The sequence below is a fragment of the Papio anubis genome, chromosome 6, assembly GCF_008728515.1.
Source record: "Papio anubis isolate 15944 chromosome 6, Panubis1.0, whole genome shotgun sequence".
Classification (NCBI taxonomy): Eukaryota; Metazoa; Chordata; class Mammalia; order Primates; family Cercopithecidae; genus Papio; species Papio anubis.
This window is the reverse complement of record NC_044981.1, coordinates 137,176,428-137,199,092: the sequence shown is the minus strand read 5'-3', so window position 1 is coordinate 137,199,092 and position 22,665 is coordinate 137,176,428. Positions and strand designations below refer to the sequence as shown.

The 22,665-nt window shown below is 38.9% G+C and overlaps 1 protein-coding gene across 12 annotated transcripts in view; it reads left to right on the top strand.

Annotated features, from left to right (window-relative positions):
* Window positions 1-22,665, top strand: part of NCOA7 (nuclear receptor coactivator 7) — a 155,674-nt gene that overhangs the window by 75,323 nt on the left and 57,686 nt on the right. For 8 of the 12 annotated variants that reach the window (XM_009206162.4, XM_003898224.4, XM_017958354.3 and 5 more), the window contains exon 3: window positions 3,302-3,522. In XM_009206162.4, coding sequence (XP_009204426.1) covers window positions 3,351-3,522 — 172 coding nt within the window. In that variant the 5' untranslated portion in view covers window positions 3,302-3,350. Of the gene's footprint in view, window positions 1-2,749; window positions 2,848-3,301; window positions 3,523-22,665 lie in introns of those variants that run through there. The other 4 variants (XM_009206157.4, XM_009206156.4, XM_009206155.4 and 1 more) reach the window with 1 other exon arrangement.

Here is a 22,665-nt window from a genome sequence, read left to right as displayed (position 1 = left end):
TAATTTATATTCCCACCAGCAATGTATAAGTGTTCCCTTTTCACCACATCCACACACAACATCTATTGTTTTTTGACTTTTTAATAACAGCCATTCTGGCTAGAATAAGGTGGTATTTCACTGTGGTTTTAATTTGTATCTCCCTGATGATTCGTGATATAGAGCATTTTAAAAAATATATTTGTTGGCCATTATATATCTTTTTTTTTTTTTAGAAATATCTATTCATGTCATTTGCCCACATTTTAATGGGATTATTTGCTTTTGTCTTGCTGATTGAGTAGCTTATAGATTCTAGATATTAGTCCTTTGTCAGATGCATAGTTTGTAAATATTTTCTCCCATTCTGTGGGTTGTCTGTTTACTCTCATGATCTCTTTTTATTTTTGTTGTTGTGAATAAGCTTTTTAGTTTAATTAGGTCACATTTATTTTTGTTTTTATTGCATTTGCTTTTGGGGTCTAAGTCATAAATTCTTTGCTTAGGCCAATGTCCAGAAGAGTTTTTGTTTGTTTGTTTGTTTTTAAGAAAGAGTCTTTCTCTGTCACCCAGGCTGGAGTTCACTGGCGCAATCTCAGCTCACTGCAACCTCCACCACCTGGGTTCAAGTGATTCTGTTGCCTCAGCCTCCTGAGTAGCTGGAACTACAGGCAGATGCCACCACACCCACCTAATTTTTGTATCTTTAGTACAGATGGGGTTTCACTATGTTGGTCAGGCTGGTCTCAAACTCCAGACCTCGTGATCTGCCTGCTTCGGCCTCCCGAAGTGCTGGGATTATAGGCGTGAGCCACCGCGCCCAGCCCAGAAGAGTTTTTACTAGGTTTTCTTCTAGAGATTTTGTGGTTCAGGTCTTAGAGTTAATTCTTTAATCCATCTTGAGTTGATTTTTATGTGTGGTGAGAGATAAGGGATGCAGTTTCATTGTTCTACATATAGCTATTCAGTTTTTCCAGCACCATTTATTGAATAGGATTTCCTTTCCCCAATTTATGTTTTTGTATGCTCTGTTGAAGATCAATTGGTTGTATTTGGTTTTATTTCTGGGTTCTTTATTCTGTTGCGTTGCAATGTCTATATATCTATATTTATACAGGTACCATGCGGTTTTAGTAACTATAGCCTTGTAGTATAATTTGAAGTCGGGTAATGTGATGCCTTCAGATTTGTTCTTTTTGCTTAGGATTGCTTTGGCTATTTGGGCTCTTTTTTGGTTCCATATGAGTTTTAAGATTGTTTTTTCTAATTCTGTGAAAAATGATGTTGGTATTTTGATAGGAATTGCATTTAATCTGTCGATTGCTTTGGGCAGTATGGGCATTTTCACAATATTGATTCTCCTAGTCCATGAGCATGGGATGTATTTTTATTTGTTCATGTCATCTACAGTTCCTTTCAGCAGTGTTTTGTAAGTTTCCTTATAGAGATATTTTGAGTTATTTTTTTTTCTTTTTCTTTTTTCTCTTACTGTCCTTGAGTTCTTGATTTGATTGTCAGCTTAGTCATTGTTGCTGTAGCAGTGCTACTGATTTGTGTACATTGATTTTGTATCCTGAGACTTTACTGAATTTATCAAATCTAGGGGTCTTATGGAGGAGTCTTCAGGGTTTCTAGGTATTTGATTGTATAATTGGCAAACAGAGATAGTTTGACTTCCTCTTTTTTATTTTGGATACTCTTAATTTCTTTCTCTCTCCTGATTGCTCTGGCTAGGACTTCCAGTTTTGGTCTTTTAAACAAACCTTAAAAGATGGCTAAACTAAGAGATGGGGAGTATATTCATCTATGACTTTTCCTCTGCTGCTCTGTCTCTTATGCCATATACTAATTTATTAGCCAATGAATATCTAAGAACCTGGCTGCTCAGTGTTCAGTAAATAATAGCCTAGTTGAAATACCTTGTTGGAATATGGGACCTTTATCTCAAAGCCAAATGTCTCATTTTTCTCACCATGCTTAGTTGTCATGTCTTTATGATTGTATTAGGGGATATTTTACTATTTCTGTTTCTGTTTGTGTTATATGTTGACGTGTATTATGTCAGTTAAGCCTAATAAAAGATCCTATTAGAGACCCAAGGAAGTACAATTGTCACTATTTGAGATATAAGAAAACAAAGGCTCAAGGTGTGAAATTCCTACCCTGAGGTCAGAGTTCTCTTAAGTGTTCTAGCCTCAGGGAGGGACCTCTCTAGCATGTCAGACTGATTTGTTTGGCATCACAGAGCAATGCAGTGTAGTATCAAGTTTCAGTCCCTGTGTATCCTACAGTTATCTCATTTTTCTACCCAAACAGGTTCTTATCCATTGACCAACATCAAATAGGACATACGCTCAAGAGGGTGAAGGAAATAGAAATGTATAAGATAAATCTTACTGTGCCTAGATACTTTCTATGTAGGCACAGGGAAAAGGGACATAATTTAAAAATATGTATTTACATATGAGTAGAGTACAACACATGCTAGAGGCCAAGGCCCTTGTTCTCAAAGCACTTAGATTCTGGTAAGGCAAAAACATTCTCGACTGTCAAGTACAGAGTGACATATGCATTAATTACAGAGTGTGTGTCAACTGAAAATATTTTGAGGTATTGGCTTTCAGTGAATTCTGATAAACTTTATCTCTTACACATCTTTGGCTCAGGAGTAAAGAATTTGTAACATCAAATATGTTAACTAATAATCAGCCAGCTATCAGTAATCATAATGAAAATCATGTGTTGTCATTATGACATTTTTCTATCTTAGGAAATGCAGCTCTTTCTTCACTACTATTGCCGTATGTTTAAAGGAAAAGAATTACTCTTATGTGACCCAGTTCACACCTTGCCAAATCCTTTTACTCGGTATGTGAGCCAATTACAAAGGGCTTGTTTTTATAAATGTGCTTGCCCATCAGTCCAAAAGTACCGCTGAAACCAGAAATATTTTCTTAAAATGTAATCTTCCAAACATGGCATTCTGGTAGCATAACCATATATTGTGATTTTAAAAAATGCTCAACATTTCATAGCCTATGGAAGAATCTCATTTTTCCTCAGGCCTATGGCAGTTCTCAATAATTTTATGAGATGTAGTATTGACTATATCAAGTTGAAGAAAGGTCACAGATCTCCATGTAAGAATTTGTAAGTGATTAGAAAATAAAAAAGAACAATAAATGTAATGAAACATATTATAAGGAAAGTGTTTTCTGTATCAGTTCATTAGTTTTCAAAGCCCAGCAGCATGAAATTAATACGATTTCTACCAACAAATCATCTCTCCAATGTTTTTTCTTTTTTTCCCCTCTTTTCTTAGATTGAAAAAGAAAAAACAAGCCAAACAAAATGCAGAGACAGCCTCAGCTATGGCTACAAGGACTCATACTGGGAAGGAAGATGCCAATACAGTAGTTTTAGAGCCAGACAAGTGCAACATTGCTGTGGAAGAGGAATATATGACTGATGAGAAGAAAAAGAGAAAAAGTAATCAGTTAAAGGAGATTAGGCGTACAGAACTAAAGAGATATTATAGTATCGGTGAGTATTCATGGCGTTACTGCAGTATTTTCATTTAAAAAGCCTATAAAAATTTTTAAAAGACTATCATTTGTGATGGATCATAATAATGGTAACAGTTTGTGGAGCAGCTGCTATGTGCCCCTGGCCCTTGCTTTATATACATAATCTTGTGTAAGGGGATCACACTAAAATAATGTCTCATTTAAATTTGTGTTCCCAGCATTTAACACAGTGCCCAGCATGTATTGTGTACTAATAAACGTTTATCTGAAGAAGAGTCACTTTCTCTTTATGAGAAATATTTTTCTCAACGTATGTAGACATATTCATAAATATGCCGATAGAAATGCCTGTACTTTTTGTCATTTGCTAGACAGTAGAAAATGGAGGAGACATGGCCTAGCATCTGTCAGTTAAAAAAAAAAAAAAAAAAAAAAAACCCTAGGAGTCTTTTTTTTTTTTTTTTTGACAAGGAGTCTTGCTCTGTTGCCTAGGCTGGCGTGCAATGGCATGACCTCGGCTCGCTGCAACCTCTGCCTCCCAGGTTCAAGCAATTCTTCTGCCTCAGCCTCCTGAGTAACTGGGACTGCAGGCACCCACCACCACTCCTGGCTAATTTTTTGTATTTTTAGCAGATGGGGTTTCACCATGTTGACGAGGCTGGTCTTGAATTCCTGACCTCAGACATTTGGGAGTCTTAAAGGGAATCTTGAAATGAGTCCACAGTGTTACTGCATCTGAAACTACATTCGCAGAAGTGGCATATCTAGCTTGACCTGAATCATCCATCTCATACCTACTGTTATATCACATACACCCATGGATTTTCTTTCAAAGAGAATGCAAATAAATGAAATAAATAAAGGGTACCAGGAATCAGAACTTGGCATGGTATACAGGTTATGGCATAGTTGAGATTGCTAGGAAAGGGAGAGAAAACTGAGAGCAGTATCTGAGAACACACTGCAAATACGGTAAATGAAATACGGTTTTGTAGCAGAGCAATGACACTTGTTCTGGGCCCCCCTCAAGTTGGTCCTAGTTAATACCAAAGTTACAGGAAGACATACGTTTATGTCTCCATGGTTTTTTAATTTTATTTATTTATTTTATTTATTTACTTATTTATTTTGAGATGGACTCTCAACCTTCGCCCAGGCTGGAGTGCAGTGGCACGATCTCGGCTCACTGCAAGCTCTGCCTCCCGGGTTCACGGCATCCTCCTGCCTCAGCCTCCCCAGTAGCTGGGACTACAGGTGCCCGCCACCACGCCCAGCTAATTTTTTGTATATTTAGTAGAGATGGGGTTTCACCATGTTAGCCAGGATGGTCTCGATCTCGACCTCGTGATCTACCCTCCTCGGCCTCCCAAAGTCCTGGGATTACAGACATGAGCCACCACACCTGGCCGTGTCTCCATGTTTAATGTAACCTTCCAACAGTGTTAGAAGACATATGGCATGGCATGCAGGTCATGGCATACTTGAGATTGCTAGGAAAGGAGAGAAAGCAAAGGGCAGTTACTGAGAACACACAGAATACGGTAAATGAAATGTGGCCTTGTAGCAGAGCAATGACACTTGTTCTGGGGTGCCCTAAACTTGGTCCTAGTTAATGCCAAAGTTACAGGAAGACATACCTTGTATCCATGTTTAATGTAACCTTCCAACAGTGTTCAAAGATAAAATGGACTGCCCTTGAGGTAGTAATAAGTGCTGCATTGCTGATGTTGCTACCATACAGGCAGATGCTCTCTCGGCAGCCGAAAGCATGTGGTTTGTAGCTTTACAGTCGGCTAAGTTGATTGTATAATGTATTACATGTCTTAATGGATGTTTTTAATCTCAAGCTATTCAGTATTTTATAAATAGCTGTAACTGTCAACCTGTTGAAAGATACTTCTGTGCTGTTAATAAGCTTCCTCTTAAAATGTAAATATTAAATATTATCCCTTATTTCCAAAAAGAGGAAAAGGATTAAGGAAAATTGCATTTCATATCTTTTGTTTGTTTTGAGATTGGGTCTTGCACTGTCACTCAGGCTGGAGTACAGTGGTAGGATTATAGCTCACTGCAACCTCCGACTTCAGGGCTCAAGCAGTCTTCCTGCCTCAACCTCCTGAGTAGCTGGGATTACAGGCACATGACACCACACCTAGCTATATATATATATATATATATATATATATATATGTGTGTGTGTGTGTGTGTGTGTGTGTATATATATATATATATATATTTTTTTTTTTTTTAAGAGAGAGAGATGGGGTCTCACCATAAAATTGGTTTCAAGCTTCTAGCCTCAAGCAGTCTTCCTGCCTCGAAGTCCTACCCTCCAGCAATCCTCCTGCCTTGGCCTCCCAAAGCATATATATCTTTTTTTTTTTTTAAATACTGAGTCTCACTCTGTCACCCAGGCTGGAGTGCCATGGCACAATCTCAGCTCACTGCAATCTCTGCCTCTGGGGTTCAAGTGATTCTTCTGCCTTAGCCTCGCGAGTAGCTGAGATTTCAGGTGCACGCCATAATGCTTGGCTAATTTTCGTTCTTTTAGTAGAGTCGGGATTTCACCATATTGGCCAGGCTGTTCTTGAACGCCTGACTTCAAGTGATCCACCCACTTTGGCCTCCTAAAGTGCTGGGATTACAGGCGTGATCCACTGCACCCGACCCCAAAGTGTATGCTTTTTTTTTTTTTTTTAATGATTTCTCACTGTATTAGGATAGCCTTTTTATGTGGTATACTCTGTCACGTGTGTAATGCTGAGTCTGAAACAATGCCCTTCATTCTTTACCTGACTGATTCTTTCTTGACTTAACAAAATCAGCTCAATCATCGTTTCTTCCAGAAGCCCTCCTTGTCCCTGTCCAGGTTAGACTGCCTTTCTGCATTGTTATTATGGATGTACTTGATTACCTATGTACAGGCTGGGGTGACTTAGACCCTAGAGTATTAGCTTTGTGTAGTGTCTTCAGCGTGACAGGTGCTCTTTAAGTGTGCATTGAAAGGAATAATTAATACGTACATAAATGAATACTCTATTTTTAATTGTTGGAGTTTCAAGAAAACTCTGGAAGAGCATAGGTAATAATGTAGTTATTGGGTCAGAAGTATCCTATGATTTTATTTGGTAGCAATAAGTAAAGAAATGTGGCCAGGCTCCGTGGTTCACACTTGTAATTTTACCCAGCACTTTGGGAGGCTGAGGTAGGAGGATCACTGGAGGCCGGGAGTTCAAAGCCAGCTCGGGCAATGTACAAGATCCTGTCTCTACAAAATATGCATTAGCCAGGCGTAGTGGCATACGCCTATAGTCCCAGCTACTTGGGATGCTGAGGTGAGAGAATTGCTTGAGTCCAGGAGTTGGAGGGTACACTAATATACTGCACTCCAGGCTGAGTGACAGAGCGAGACACTGTCTCTGAAACAAACAAACAAAAAAGAAATGCCATTAAAGTTTATCATCTCTCAAGAATGACAATGATAGCAGGAGAACCCAGTGCTTAGATAAAACCTCTAGGTGAAATTCCAGGGTTCCTTGACCCTTTCCAAATCTGACTAGAGTTGACAAACTCTCATCTTGGCAGGTTTGCTGACTCTCCCAGCATCTGACCTGGCGTGTTTCTCAGTCCCATCCCAAGGTGATGTTCTCTACCACTAGATGGAGCATCAGACCTCAAGTCAAGAGCATCTCAGTTCACTGCTGCTTTTGGTGGCTCTAGTCTAGGAGGGAAGGGGAGACTTTGCCATTGCATGCCAGCCTGGGTGACAAGAGTGAAACTCTGTCTAAAAAGAAAAAAAAAGAAAGAAAATGGGAGGATCTCGTTGACTTGCTAAGGATTTGGGATTTACCTTGTAGTCAGTGAAGAGCCATTGGAGGAGAATGTCAAGAGAAAAGGAAATTCTCTACTTTTTGTTTGCTCTATATTTAGTTTACCATCAATTCTGTGATTAATCTAACATGAAGACAGGCTGTGCTGGTCTGAGACTAGGGCTTAGGGGAAGGAGCACACTGCAGCAACACACAGCAGCATTTGATGGTCAGTATAGTGTGTGAGGGAGAAATAAAAACAGAGTCAAAAATTGATAGACTAGGAAGCTCAAGAAGGAGGAAAGAAGATAATGAATTTATGTTTGGAGATGTTTTTGAGGTGCCAGGTAGATTTGTCTAGAGGGGCCTAAATTTCAGGTGAAAGGCCTACAAATTGCTACTTACAGGTGTCAGATGAATCCACATGTGTAAAACAAAAGTAATCCAGTGAATATACAGAGAGCCAAAATGAAAAGTTAATGGACAACAAATAATAATGAATGTATAGAAAAAAAGACTAGGAGGATATATAACAATATGTTGATAGTTGTTTTCTCTGCTTACAGAAATTGCAAGGCAGTTTTTTTTGTATATTATGTATAGTTATTTTTAATATTAATCAGAAAATAAAGAGTTGAAAATAAAGTAAAAGTAAGAGCTTTGCAAAAATCAAAAGCATTAGACAAATATGAAGTTCTATAAGCAATATATAACAAAATAATTACTTTCTGTAGGTATCTATTCCACATCTGTAACGTCATCTGCCTGATCTAAAGAAGTATATTTTGACAAAATAATGTTTTCACTTGTGAAATTACTTTTATCTGTGCCTCACTTAATCCTTGGGTAATAAGTCATTGCTATCTCCTGACACTTAGGAAAACACAACAGTTGAGATACTAATAAAGGATGCTTCGGAAAGATTGAGTCACTAGAATTGCCTCATAACAACATGGTGCTGATTCTAAAAATGCTTTGCTTTTGAGAGGGGAGTAGGAGAAAGGAAGTGGAGAGATTATATTGAGGCAGATGGCGTCAGATAAATCTAGATCCAACACCTAGCGCAGCACCTGGCACACAGTAAGCATCAAAAAATCCTTCTAGAATGAGTGAACTGAGCCATTTTGTGCTTTCATTTGTGTTTACTAATATATAAAGTACTCCTTTTTCATTTATTCTGTTTGCGTAAACTCTTAAGGAATTTTTTGGTGATAATGTGTCTTAATATATTTTTCAAAATTTGTTATTAAGTTAAATTTGATACAAGCACCTTGGAATGTTTATAAATGTATTAAAAGATGTTTGGTCTATATTAAAATATCAAAATGTATTAAATTGACATGAACTATATCATAGGATACTTTTTCTTTTTCTTTTTGTTGAGACAGAGTCTTGCTCTGTTGCTCAGGCTAGAGCGCAGTGGCACAATCTCAACTCACTGCAACCTCTGCCTCCCAGGTTCGAGTGATTCTCATGCCTCAGCCTCCCAAGTAGATGAGATTACAGGCACACGCCACCACACCCACCTAATTTTTGTATTTTTAGTAGAGACAGGGTTTCACCATGTTGGCCAGGCTGGTCTCCAACTCCTGACCTCAAGTGATCCACTTACCTTGGCCTCCCAAAGTGCTGGGATTACAGGCGTGAGCCACGGCACCCTGCCCGGATTCTTTTATATTAAAGGAATTCATTATTTCTTAAACTTAGAATAGTGAACATCTTTGCTTCTAAGAATATGGAGATAGAAATGGAAATTTTCCAAATATAGGTAAAATTTCAGTGTAGGGAAGTTCTTCATTTGAAACATAGCTGTGCAGCCATAAGATTGGAAAGAGATGGACACATTTTATAAATAAGGGGGGACAAGACTAAATTGGGATAAAATATATTATAATTATGTAATGTTTTAATATAAAAGGTGAAGACCAAGATCTTGGATAGTGAAGTTGAATTTTAAGAAAATTATACTTGGGAGGTCATTATAACAAACATAAAAGACTTAAATAAGAGGGCATAGCTCATTTTTTGATTATCATAGTCAAAGATTTATTTAAAGAGAACCTCTGCAGTACAAAGAATGAATTTAGCTTTCAGTATAAAATCTGTAATGTCTATATTAATCATTTCAAATCATAGTTTTTCCTCCTGAACTCTAAAGAAACTTAAAAAAATAAATGAAATCCTTTACTTTTCCTTTGATATCTGTTTCGGTTTTTCGACAATATGGAAGTAACAGACTACTAAGTTATTTCTCACAAAGGCAACCCGACACTTTTCCATAGACAGATTACTTTTTCTTAATGTTTTTTTCCTAACTACACATGTGAAGATTTCATGTCCATCATTTGTCTTTGTTTTACATAGCAGGTTCAGAGAGCCAAAGTTATGTTACATTTGATTAATCAATTTCTAAACATAAACAGGTCAAACCACAAGTGTCTAATAACATTGCTCTTCTGTTCGAAAGTAATGATCATCCTGGTACTTTAAATCTTAGAAAATCAAAGAATACAGGATTAAAATGGACTTTCACGTAGAAAAAGGATGCTAAGAATCCAATTAATGTATTTTTTTAATCAAGCAGAATGGGCTTAAGGGATTTGGGTGTAAAATAAATGGAAATTATTTGGATGAAAATAGTTAGGCCTGTACTTCTTGGGGCCATCAGTGAAGTCAAATTAGTGTTTTCTTGACCCACCTGGGTGGTGAGAGGACAAACCTGAGGTGTGCCCCCAGAATGCATGCAGTGTGGCTGAAGGAATGAAAGTGATAAGAGAAGCCGGGCAGAGTGGCTCACGCCTATAATCCCAGCACTTTGGGAGGCCGAGGTGGGTGGATCACCTGAAGTCGGGAGTTCGAGACCAGCCTGACCAACGTGGAGAAACCCTGTCTCTACTAAAAATACAAAAATTAGCTGGACACGGTGGCACATGCCTGTCATTCTAGCTACTCAGGAGGCTGAGGCAGGAGAATCGCTTGAACCCGGGAGGCAGAGGTTGCAGCGAGCCAAGATTATGCCATTGCTCTCCAGCCTGGGCAATAAGAGTGAAATTCCATCTCAAAAAAAAAAAAAAAAAAAGAAAGTGATAAGAAGACGACAGATACGGGAGGTGTAAATGAAGAGTCTGAGGATCAAAGGTGTTCTTGGTGAAGAGGACAGAACCTCGGGAATAGAAGCAGTCATCAAAGCTGGAATCAGATAAGAAGATGCTTTAATGAGCTAAGACTCATGCCTAAGTGGAGAAATAAGAGCTTACCTTAGGCAGAATTATGGGGAATACTCAGTCCTCTGAATAACTGTAGCAGATCTTTCAGGTCATGAATAAATGATAAAGAGATGATCTTTTAAAAACATTATCTACAAAGGAGCAAAGAAAAACATTAGAAACAGACTTCTTCATTAGTGGTAAATGCCAGAGGAATTAAAATCTCTTCAGACTTGTAAGGCAAAAGCTGTTTTTCAAGGTCAAAGACAAGACATTCTCAGACATAGAAGGACTGAGGAAAGAGATCTTTTGTGTCATAGATTACCTTAAACAAATTTGTGAACAAATTAGGTCATTTTGGCAGTGCCCATGTGAATGGCGTTTTTGCCATTGTGGGCTTCAGTGGACTGTTGCTGCTTTTTTTTTTTTTTTCCTCTTCTTTTCTGTTTTCTACATTATCACTTTTGAAAATGTTTGATAACATTTTCAACATAATTGACTTTTCCATTCACACTGTTTGCAAAAACTACTTTACTTGTGGCTAGGTGTGGGGGCTCATGCCTGTAATCACAGCACTTTGGGAGGCCGAAGCAAGCAGATCACCTGATCAAGATCATCCTGGCCAACATGGTGAAACCCCATCTCTACTGAAAATTCAAAAAAATTAGCTGGATGTGTGGTGCATGCCTGTAGTCCCGGCTACTCGGGAGGCTGAGGCAAGAGAACCGCTTGAACCCAGTATGTGAAGGTGGCAGTGAGTCAAGATTGCGTCACTGCACTCTAGCCTGGGCAACAGAGTGAGACTTCGTCTCAAAACAAAACAAAACCAAAAAAAACGAAAAAAAACCTGCTTTACTTAAAAACTAAAAATATTGGCCGGATGCAGTGGCTCACACCTGTAATCCCAGCACTTTGGGAGGCCAAAGCGGGCGGATCACGAGATCAGGAGATCGAGACCATTCTGGCTAACACGGTGAAACCCCGTTTCTACTAAAAAAAAATTCAAAAAATTAGCCAGGTGTGCTGACAGGCGCCTGTAGTCCCAGCTACTCGGGAGGCTGAGGCAGGAGAATGGCGTGAACCTGGGAGGCGGAGCTTGTAGTGAGCCGAGATGGCCACTGCATTCCAGCCTGAGCAACAGAGCGAGACTCCGTCTCAAAAAAAAAAAAAAAACCAAAAAATATTAAACATATGGTAAACCATGTTCTATAGAAAATTGTTCCAAAAGGAAAAAGGAATTTAGAATCTAGAAATCAGTTATATTTCCTTAGAAACCCCAGTAGTTAGGGAGCATGAGTGTTCACAATTAAGTAACTGTAAAACAAACACCCCTGAGGACACCTGTGACTGCACCAGCTTTGTTTCAAGGGACACTCCTTTCCTGACCTCACAGCCCCAGCACTCTCATTAACACAATATTTTGTAACCCATTCTTGTCATTGTTGGAACAAAAGGTACAGTCACTATGCAAGAGCAACTGTATCTTAACAAGCCTGTCCTACTGCATATGAACTTGAACTCAGAGTTTAGTTCCATTATAATCATAGTGGTTTGCATAATGCAAATCTCATACCCTACTTAATCTGTCTTGTTATATTCACTTGCATTATAAAAAATCTCATTGTAAAAGAAATGCCCAAATGTGGTTTGGGCTGAGGGAAAGACAACAGATTAACTAAGTACAGTCAGTGGTGTTAAGCTTTGAAAAATTAAATTAGAAGTAAACTAGGAAGGATAAAAGAGGAAAAATACTCTAATTCTGTCTTTGTTTGGGCTGCTCGATCCACAAAATACCATATAACTGAGTGGCTTATAAAATAACAGACATGTATTTCTCACAGTTCTGGAGGCTGGAAAGTCCCAGATTAAGGCACTGGCAAATGTGGAGTGTGTTGAGAGCCCATATCCTCATAGACCACCATCCTCTCACCCTGAGCTCACATGGTAGAAGGGTCTTTGGCCTCTTTTATAGGGGCAATAATCCCAGCCATGAGAGTACTGCCGAGATAACCTAACCACCTCTCAATGGCCCCTTTTCCTAATACCACACACTTATGGGAGGATTTCAACGTATGAATTGTGGGGGGACATAACATTTAAATCTTAGGAAATACATTGATGGCTGAAGAGTGATGTGGTCAGGTTTTTTTTGGAGGGCAATTTGGCCATTTTTATCAAGACCCTTTTGGCATACTCTTTGACCCAATAATTCTGTTTTTAGTAATTCATCCTGAGTAGTCATGAGCATATTAGAAGATTTAACTGCAGTAACTATCATTGCATTGTTTAAAATAGCAGGAAAATGAAAAATAACATAAATGATATAAAATGGAATTACTATGTGCCATTTTAAAATGAAGTAGAAAAATAGTTAATGATATGGGAAATATTCACCAAATACTACAGTAAAAAAGTGGGTTGACAATGGTTGCTGATTATGATTCCATTTTTGTTTAAAAAAATAATTCACCTACATACATATAAAAAGAGGTATGGAGAGTTTCTAGAAGTATATTCACCAGAATGCCAACATTGGTCTCTCTGATTGGAGGGAAAATGAATGACCTTTATTTATTTATTTTTATTTGTGTGTCTAAATGGCTGCCATAGTCTGAATATTTGTGTCCCCCCCACCCAACCCCAAATTTATATGTTGAAATCCTACTCCCCAATGTGATAGTATCAAGAGGAGGGATCTTCAGGAAGTAATGAGGCCATATGGGTGGCAACCTCATGATTGGGATTAATATTCTTAGAAAACAGACTTCAGAGAGCTGCCTGGTTGAGAACGCACTGTCTACGAACCAGGATGAGGGGAAAATATGCCGAGTTTGCCAGTGCCTTGATGTTGGACTTCCCAGTGTCCAGAACTCTGGGAAATAAATTCCTGTTGTTTATAAGCCACCAGTTTAGGGTATTTTGTTATAGCAGCCTGAATGTACTAAGACAATGGCTGTATATAGTTTTGATTCATGTGAAATTGGCTTTCATATTTCTTCTGTTTTCTTCTGGAGTGTTAATGTGCACAGTTAGGTCCTTGATCCATTTATGAAAAGAAAAAGCTGTTTTCAGAAAAGTATTTTGGAGGGTGGGAAAGAGGGTGAGAAGATTAGGAGAAGCAGCATCAGACATAAGGAAGAACAGAAAGAACTATTTTCCATGAATATCTCCTTTGTGTTAGATCCCTTATTTCACTATTTAATTTAGGACTTATCATGATCTGCTACAAAACATGTAGCCTATTTTACAAATGTAAAAACTGAGAAGCTGAGTAACTGGCTAGGGATCCACTGTCGGCTAGCATGGAGCCAGGATTCATACCCTGCCCTCTTTGGCACCAAAGCCTGAGTTTTTTCCACAAACAAGGAGGACCTTCTCCATGCTGAGTGCAGTAGTACATTCTAGAGCAAAACGTTTTATAAGATCGATAACTTCTCTGTGCTTTAAGCACTTGCGTTTTAGATTTTACCACAGTATGACTCATTTTAGTCGAGGACTGTGTTGCCTGTGACTTGCTTGAAAGAAGGAAGGTAACATGTACTGCATGACATTTTCCTTTGTGCCACAGGTTAAAACAGAGTTCATATTGAGTATAGGGTTCATTCTTCCCTGACACATCTTTTTTTTAAAAATGTAATGGTAACAGCTTATACTGTATAAAGTGCTACATAACAATACTGAATGTTTTAATTGTGCTTTTTATAGAGTCAGGTCAATAATTTGAGAAGTGTGCATTGCCAATAGAGAAGATGTTATTTCTTTTTAAAATGTATTTATTTATTTTATGTTTTTTAAAGACAGGGTCTCTCTCTCTGTGTTTTCCAGGCTGGAGTGCAGTGGTGCAATCATAGGTCACTGTATTCTTATCTCCTGGGCTCAAGTGATGTTCCCACCTCAACCTTCCATGTAACCGGGACTATAGGCATGTAGCACCACGCCTGGCTGATTTCTTATATTTTCTTTCTTTCTTTCTTTTTTCTCTTTTGTAGACACAGGGTCTCCCCATCTTACTCAGGCTGGTCTTGAACTCCTGTCCTCAAGCAATTCTCCCACCTCAGCCTTCCAGTGTTCTGGGATTACAGATGTGAGCCACTGCACCCAGCCAAGAAGATATTTCTTTAGGCAAATACAAGTGCTATATTTTCTTCAAAGACATATGACTTTAGGCCAGGCACGGTGGCTCACACTTGTAATCCCAGCACTTTGGGAGGCCAAGGTGGGCAGATCAACTGAGGTTGGGAGTTTGAGACCAGCCTGACCAACATGGAGAAATGACATCTCTACTAAAAATACAAAATTAGCCGGGCATGGTGGCACATGCCTGTAATGCCAGCTACTTGCGAGGCTGAGGCAGGAGAATCGCTTGAACCCGAGAGGCGGAGGTTGTGATGAGCTGAGATCGTGCCATTGCACTCCAGCCTGGACAATAAGAGTGAAACTCCATCTCAAAAAAAAAAAAAGGAAAAAAAAGACATATAATTTTATTTTTTGCTATTCAATCTTGAATCTATCTGTATTAATTTGAGAGTGGTCCAAATTTTTCTCCAAATCTTAGCCATTATTCATCTAGCTTCACTTAATTATAATCCCTAAAGTCCCTTGAGCCCTTACTGTGCACATTGCAAAGTGCTTTTTCTGAATCACCTTATCAAATTCTTACGGTAACTCTTTGGGAATTCAGTAGTATCCCCATTTTGTGCACTGGGAGACTGTCTTTAAGTTACTTCCCCAAGGTTACCTAGTGAGCAGATGGTAGACCAGGACTCTCATTCACAGTCCATCTGATGCCAGAACCTTCCCTCCAACATTAAGTTACATTATATTTATGGGGAAAACCAGCCTCTTCTCATTTATAATGGTGCTTTTATTTTCACCAAATTTCTGTTTTTTGGTGATATCACTGCAATATTTTAATTGCTGTGGCTTTATAATCATGTATTTCAACATCAGTAGACTGTGCTTACCCTCACTTCTCTTTGAAAAATAATTTTGGATAGTCTTATATATTTATACTTCTAGATAAGCATGGTTTTCGATTTGGAAAGTGTTCCTTTGCCATAAAACATTATTTTTTATTTAAATTGCATTTAAACATTAATTTGAAAAAAGTGAAATATTCATTTAAAGATGAGATTTCCTACTTAGGAGTATTATGTCCATTTAGACACTTCAGTTAAGCATTTTAATTTTCTTTATATATATCTTGTCATTGTCTTGTTATACTTATTCCTAGATGTTACATAGTTTGATACCACTTTACCTGGGACTTTTCCGATTACACTTCTGTTACAAAAATTTAAAAAATTATTATATCTGGCCACCTTAGCGAACAACTTTGTGAATTTTTGACATTTTTCATGATAATATTGGTTCTTTACGCAGATAATTATGTTATCCACTAATGACCACATTTTCATTTCTTTTCAGTATTTAAAACTTTTCATCTGGTGCTTTGACTAGATTTCAGAACAAAGTTGGGTATAAACCATAAATTGATGTTAGTAATGTTTTATTTTTTAAAAAATTGCTTTTGGTTTCTGATGCAAGAGCTCATCTCAGTTTATACAGGTGTATTTTAGGAGAGGTTAGAAGAGTGCTTAATTTCTCAAGAGACGTTGAGCGTGTGGGTACCTGTAGCGCATTCGGGCACAGAGATTGCCTTGTGGTGCTGTGCAAGGTAACCTCTGATGAGTGGCAGGGATTCCCTCTTTATCCTGGAGTTTCCATTATGTTTGTAGTGTTGCTGCTTTTATCTCCACTACAAGGCTTTTTTCTTTATGACCTGAAATACTTGTGGTTTAGCCTCACATTAGGTTCGCCTCTAGGTTGTACTTTAGTGGATACCACTAAATTGGTGGGTACCATGTGCAGAAACCTTAAAAACTTTGCTAGAATTGCTCTTAGGCAATTTAGGCCTTTCCTAGCACAGCTGAAACCAAAGAAAGGGGGTGGAGCTCATGCAGTGCCTGTGGGTATTTTTCCCTCTCCTCACCTGGAATCTTCCTTCCAGAAAGCTGGGGGTGGGGCCTCACCAGTGCTGTGTTTAGGTAATAAGCCCATTTCTGTAGACCTGGAAGTGACATCGTGAAGTCATTCAGTTTTCATTCCTATGAAGAAACTCTTTTTCATATATACTCCTTAGCATTGCATTGCTTTTTCAGAAGCATATTTCTAGTGACTCTCAGAATAAAAATTCATCATTAAAGAAGTTCACTCTATTCATAGTTTTCTAACAGTTGGAATTTTTTTGTTCTTTTAAAAAAATGCAATAATGGCTGTTTAATTCGTTAAATGCTTTTTTAGCATTTATCAAAATGATCAGATTCTTTTTCTCCTTTAAACAATTTATAAAGCTTTATCATATTAATACTATATCACTGCTGTATTTCTAGATGAAACCTTTTTGCTCATGGTTTATGATTGTTTTAACATACTACTCTATTCAAATTGCTATTTACTTATGTTGACTACATTATTATTAATAACAATAGCATTTGTTAAGCATGTGCTCTGTGCCAGGCTCTGAGATGAACACTGTATGAATCAGCTTAATTTTCTCAACATTTCATTTTACAGATAAACTGATGCACAAAGATTTCAGCTAACTTGATTAATATCACACGGCTATGAAAATGTGTCAGGGTTGCTAGTTAAACCCAGCTCATTTTGACCCCTAAACCAAACTGTGATCAGAAAGGTGTTTGATGACGTAAGTGAGATGGTACATGACTTGATTTTATAATTAATACCATCAAACTGCTTCAGCAATCATAGCTGAATGGATCAGTTTCTATTGTAGGGACATGCCTGTCATTGGAAACAGATTCTCCTGTTCATAAATCAGGGTACCTCTTTCTTTGAAAAATCTAGAGAGACACAGACAATTTTTGCCTCTTTGAATTCCCTTCATTTGGAGGTCATAGAAACTATCCTTTAGAGTTACTGGTGATCCTGTGCTGTCAGCCTCCCGAACCCCATTCAGATGCTCTTACGATAGAAATAGATGGAGGAGAGAGCTGGTCGTTCATGGGTGAATAAAGAAAGAAGGGGCACATAGTAAGTGTAAGCCCGATGCAGAACTGGTCCTGATATAATTTAGAAACCTGATAATTTTCCAAACTTCTGTTTGTGCTTGTTCAGATACTTGTTAATAACAGAAAAAAGGCTGCATACTATCTTTTCTTCCATTCCTGTATCTAAGTAGAAATTATGGAATCAAGATCCAGGGAATTCACAGATGTCTGTATGATTCTGTTTTCAAGCACAATAATGAATCATGTCCACTGTCCTGACTTCACCCAGTCCCCAGGGGCCTGTGACAGGAGCCAGGTGCTCCAGTTTGAAGGACATTATGTATTGACTTGTTCTTGCTGGTTTTTCTCAGAACCAGCGTATCTAGGCAGTTCGTTTCTTGATACCCTCCCCAGTCTTCCCCCCACCAGCATACTCAATGTCCACATCTCACATCACTACTTCAGTACTCAAAAATCTCTTATTTGAACCTCAATTTCTTTTGTTGTCTTTTCCCACAGATCTGTTCTCCAATTGTGACAGGCAGACTAATGACCCCCTAAAGATGCCCATGTCCTATTTCCCCAAACCTGTTAGGTTACATAGCAAAGGTGAATCAAGGCTATAGATGAAATTGAGGTTGCTAATCAGCTGACCTGAAGGAGATTTTCCAGGGCTATCAATGTGGCCCAGTGCAATCACAAGGGACCTTAAAAGTGAGAGGGAGGCAGGAGAGAGAGCATGACACAACTCAGGCAGCATTGCGGGTGAAAGCAGGGCCTTGGCTCGAGCTTCCTGCAAACACAGAACTGGCTAGATATGCTGGTTCTGAGAAAAACCAGGGCTCAAGGCCCTGCTTCCGGGGCACAAAGTAGCCCACTTCCAAGAGTGAGAAAAGGCAAGGGAACCAGTCCTTCCCTACTCTGCCTCCAGAAGGAAAGTAGTGAGACCTATGCCAGACTTCTAACCTATGAAACTGTAAAATAATAAATCTGCGTTTATGCTTTATTTTGAGCCACAAATGTGTAGTGATTTGTAATAGCAGCAATAGGAAACTCATTCATCATGCCATTCCCCTAACTCTTCTGATATCTCACTACCTGTATCTCAGCCACTGCTCATCCAGCTCCAGCTGCCTTGCTCTGTATAACCACACAGGTAGCCACTTATTTGCTTACTTCTTATGTGGCCTGTTACCCTGGTGTTGAGACCCCACCCCAGAGTATAGCGTTACTTCTTAATGTTCACATTTTTGAAACCTCATTTTTGCCATAGTAACTCTTCCAAATCTCATTACTCTTACTCCCTCAATCATACCCTCACTGCACTACATTTTAGCAGATGACCTTACCCCTACTCTACTGATGATGTTGACAGCATCTGTCTTGAGCTCCCTTTACTTTCAGAACCTCTCTGTGAATTCCACTCATCCATTTCCAGGTTTCCATCTCTGGACCTCTGTTCAGCATTTCACAGTGTCAACACCACCTTCTTTTTTTCCATGGCCTCTGTGACATTGCATTCATTTTCCCATCCCTGTAATTGCTTTTCCCCCTTTATATCAGCCATATTTTTTTCAATCCTTAAATCAAGCCTTCCTTAGATTCTGTTCTCAAACTTCAGGCCTCCTCTTAAAATTTATTCTCTTGATGTCATAGCCTCATCCAAGACTTCAGTATCCCCGCTACAAGGGATACCTTCACATCTGGCTGTCATGCCCCTCCAGGCCCCAGGCATACTGCTAGGTAGCATCTTCTTTTAGCCCCAGTGCACGGAGAAAGAGGAGTCTTCTTTCTGTAAACTTGTATTGGGGATCGTCTCAGATGCAGGAGCTTAGAGTCTTGTGTTCTGGACACTCCAGGCCCTTTTATGGGGTGACAAGGGGGATGGCAGGACTTATGAACAGGGCACCAAGATCCTCTTGGGTTGAGGTAAACACAGGTACCCCATTCTTCCTTCCCATTCCAGCTCCTACCTCCAGGATTTATGCAGAAAGAAATGGGCTAGGCTGAAGGGCCTGTATTTTATTCTTCTAGGGTTTTTGTCAGTTTTGTTACAGGTACTCCTTATTGGACTGGAGAAAACCTGCTTTGAAGACTTTATTTTAGAAGTGGGCAGGTATGAGGTTCAGTTGCTTTGCTGTAAATGGCTTCTGAGGGATACTCAGCCAACTTTCCCCTTGGCAGTAGATACTTTTATGTCATTTGCCTCAGGTTCTTGTACACAGGAGGAGGGTCAGAATTTGGATGGGTAGAAAGGTCTGTGAGGAGGCCTGAAGCCGGAAAGATCAGTGTCATTGGAAGACAGTTGCACCCTTTGGGATGGGCATGGATCCTTACCTAAAACGCTAGGGTTGGAGCACCATCCTAAAGCACAATGGAGTGGTCCTTTCCCATGGCAGCTCATGCCTCGTCCTAGATCTCACCAGGGCCAGAAGCCCCTCCAGTGCTTTGTGGACTATGTGCTGCAGAACCCAGTTCCCAGACACACAGGACTTTACTCATTGAGACACATAGTTTACCATCTTTTCAACTCACTGCAAAACAATTATTTCGGAAGCAATATGAAACCTTGCCTTGAGCTATAATGATATAAAGGCAATTAAATTAGATCCTCTTTGCTTCTCTATTGAGCCAACTGTAAAACATAGTATTTGCCTTGTGGCTTTGGCAGGTGCACATGATTTGCCTGGTGTGATGTTACATCAGTGAAAAGTGTTGCCTCACAATCAAACTTATCAGGCTTATTCATCTGTACTGAAAGGTTTATTCAACCATATATACAAGACAAGGCCAGGTGCAGTGGTTCCCACCACTTTGGGAGGCCAAGGTGGGCAGATCACTTGAGCGCAGGAATTTGAGAACAGCCTGAGCAACATGGTGAAACCCCATCTCTCCAAAAAAATGCAAAAATTAACCTGGTGTGGTGGCATGAGTCTATAGTCCCAGCCCCTCGGGAAGCTGAGGTGGGAGAATTGCTTGAGTCTTGGAGGTGGAGGTTGCAGTGAGTCATGTTAGTGCCACTGCACCCCAGCCTGGGTGACAGAGTGAGACCCTGTCTCAAAAAAAAGAAAAAAAAAAGACATAAGACATTTAAGGATGGGTGGTACATCATGGTCTTTACCTCCATGATCTCAACATCTTAGACTCTGATGGGAAGGCATTTTTTGTTTTTTGTTTTTTTTTTCCGTTAGTAATACTACATGCTTGACATTTTTCTAACCTACCCACCTGTGGCAGTGGAAGGTAATTTAATTTTTGCACTAACTCAGGTGTACATTGTTAAGTTTATCCTGCAAGGCTTAGCCAACATGCATTTTTCTTTTGTAGCTGTGCAGTATGTAAACTGTCACAATTTGGTGGCTTTTAGTAGCGTTGCCCATTGGGACCAGAGATATCTAGCTACAGCTTATGGAAGGGCGTTGGCCAGAAGCTGCCAGACATGGGAAGAAGGAAGCATATTGTGGGCTCTAGAAATAGGAAGCTACCTACAAAATGATATAAAGAAACTATTCTGATAGCACGAAGACCTTAAGTGACAGCTGTTTATGATGACAGCAAGAAGGGCAGAAGTATGCAACAAAGAAAATGGAGCTGAGATATTAAAAGGAATGAACAACACTTAACCTAATCCCAAAAGAAACTATGGGGAAGAATTAACCTGGGGCATTCATCTTCCATGTAAACAAAGCAAAAGCAAACAATTAAGATTTTTCAGATTCTTTAGAAGGAAAGAAAGATGAGTATTGTTAATGTTTTATTGCTTACCTGCCAAGAATTAAGCAAACCAGTTTTTACATTTTTTCCTTCCTAAGATGTGTAAAATATGGTGATTGCACTTTGGAATCTCCTTATCTGGAGATCTAAAAACGTAGTCAATAGTCCTGTCTTCCTGAAGTCATTTAGATGTGGTTGCCTGTAGGTATGGAGATCATTTCTTATAGTCTAGAGGAATGTTCAGGGTCTCTTTGGTTCCATGAATAGTTCTGATTTGAAGATATAGATGACTAGAACAGGACTGTAATGGAAGCATCTATTTAAGTTTTATTTTTTCCTCTTGGCTTTAATTTTTAAATAATATAGAGGAAATACTTAAAAGTCAGATAAATCCTATGTGAATTAACTATGTTCATGTTTCTATGTCACCCCTCAGTTTTCATCTGGGACCCCCATGTTTGTGATATAGATGAAATGATGTCATTGAGACATTTCCGTGTGTGTGTATGTGTGCTTGTAGGACCTCAGATATAGAGGGCTGAGTTAATCACCCTTCTCAGATCATGGTTTATCATTACTGATCCAAGCTCGGCTTCTTGTCATTTATCATTCATTCTCTTTTATTCTCATTCTGCACTCCCATTTCTTCCCCAACTCGACACTATTCTATTGTGTTCAGTGTGTATAGGTTTTTATTTTTATGTACTTCTGAAAATTATTTGTGTGGTTTTTTGTGTGTGTGTCCATCTGTGATATGTGTTTAAAACAGATGGATACTAACATCCCATTCAGTTTTTCTTTATGTTAACCTGTTGACACTTTTGGTGTATATTTATGGCTTGTTATTTCTAATTGCTGGAATCTAATTGCTCTGGATTCCCAGAGCTTACCTACCATGCTTTATTTACCCTCTATCTCCTCACTGCCATAGATTATACTGTGATGAACATCCTCCAGCGGGTCCTTTATGGTGTACATAAAGTATATACCTGTTGGGAGAGGATACTTATCTGTGAATTAAATTCCTAGGTCATATGAGCTATATATACTTAATTCTCTGGAATGACTGAACAGTTTACATTCCTTGTAGTGTTCGCATTTCCATCAACATTGGAATTATACAGCTTTCTGATTTTACCAGGCTAGTAGGTGTAAAACGATATATTGTTTTCATTTGCATTTTTCTGATCACATACAGGTTGGAGCATCTTTTCATGGTTAATTCAATTTTATATTCTTTTTGTCACATTTTTATCTATTGCAGTATGGTTCTGGGGTTTCTGATATCTGAATTAGTATATCAGAATATATTTAACCCTGACAATTAGGTTGAATCATATGCAGGTGCCAATGGTTGGCCATTTTTGACCTATAAAAACAGCGAAATCTGACTGGGTGCAGTGGCTGACACCTGTAA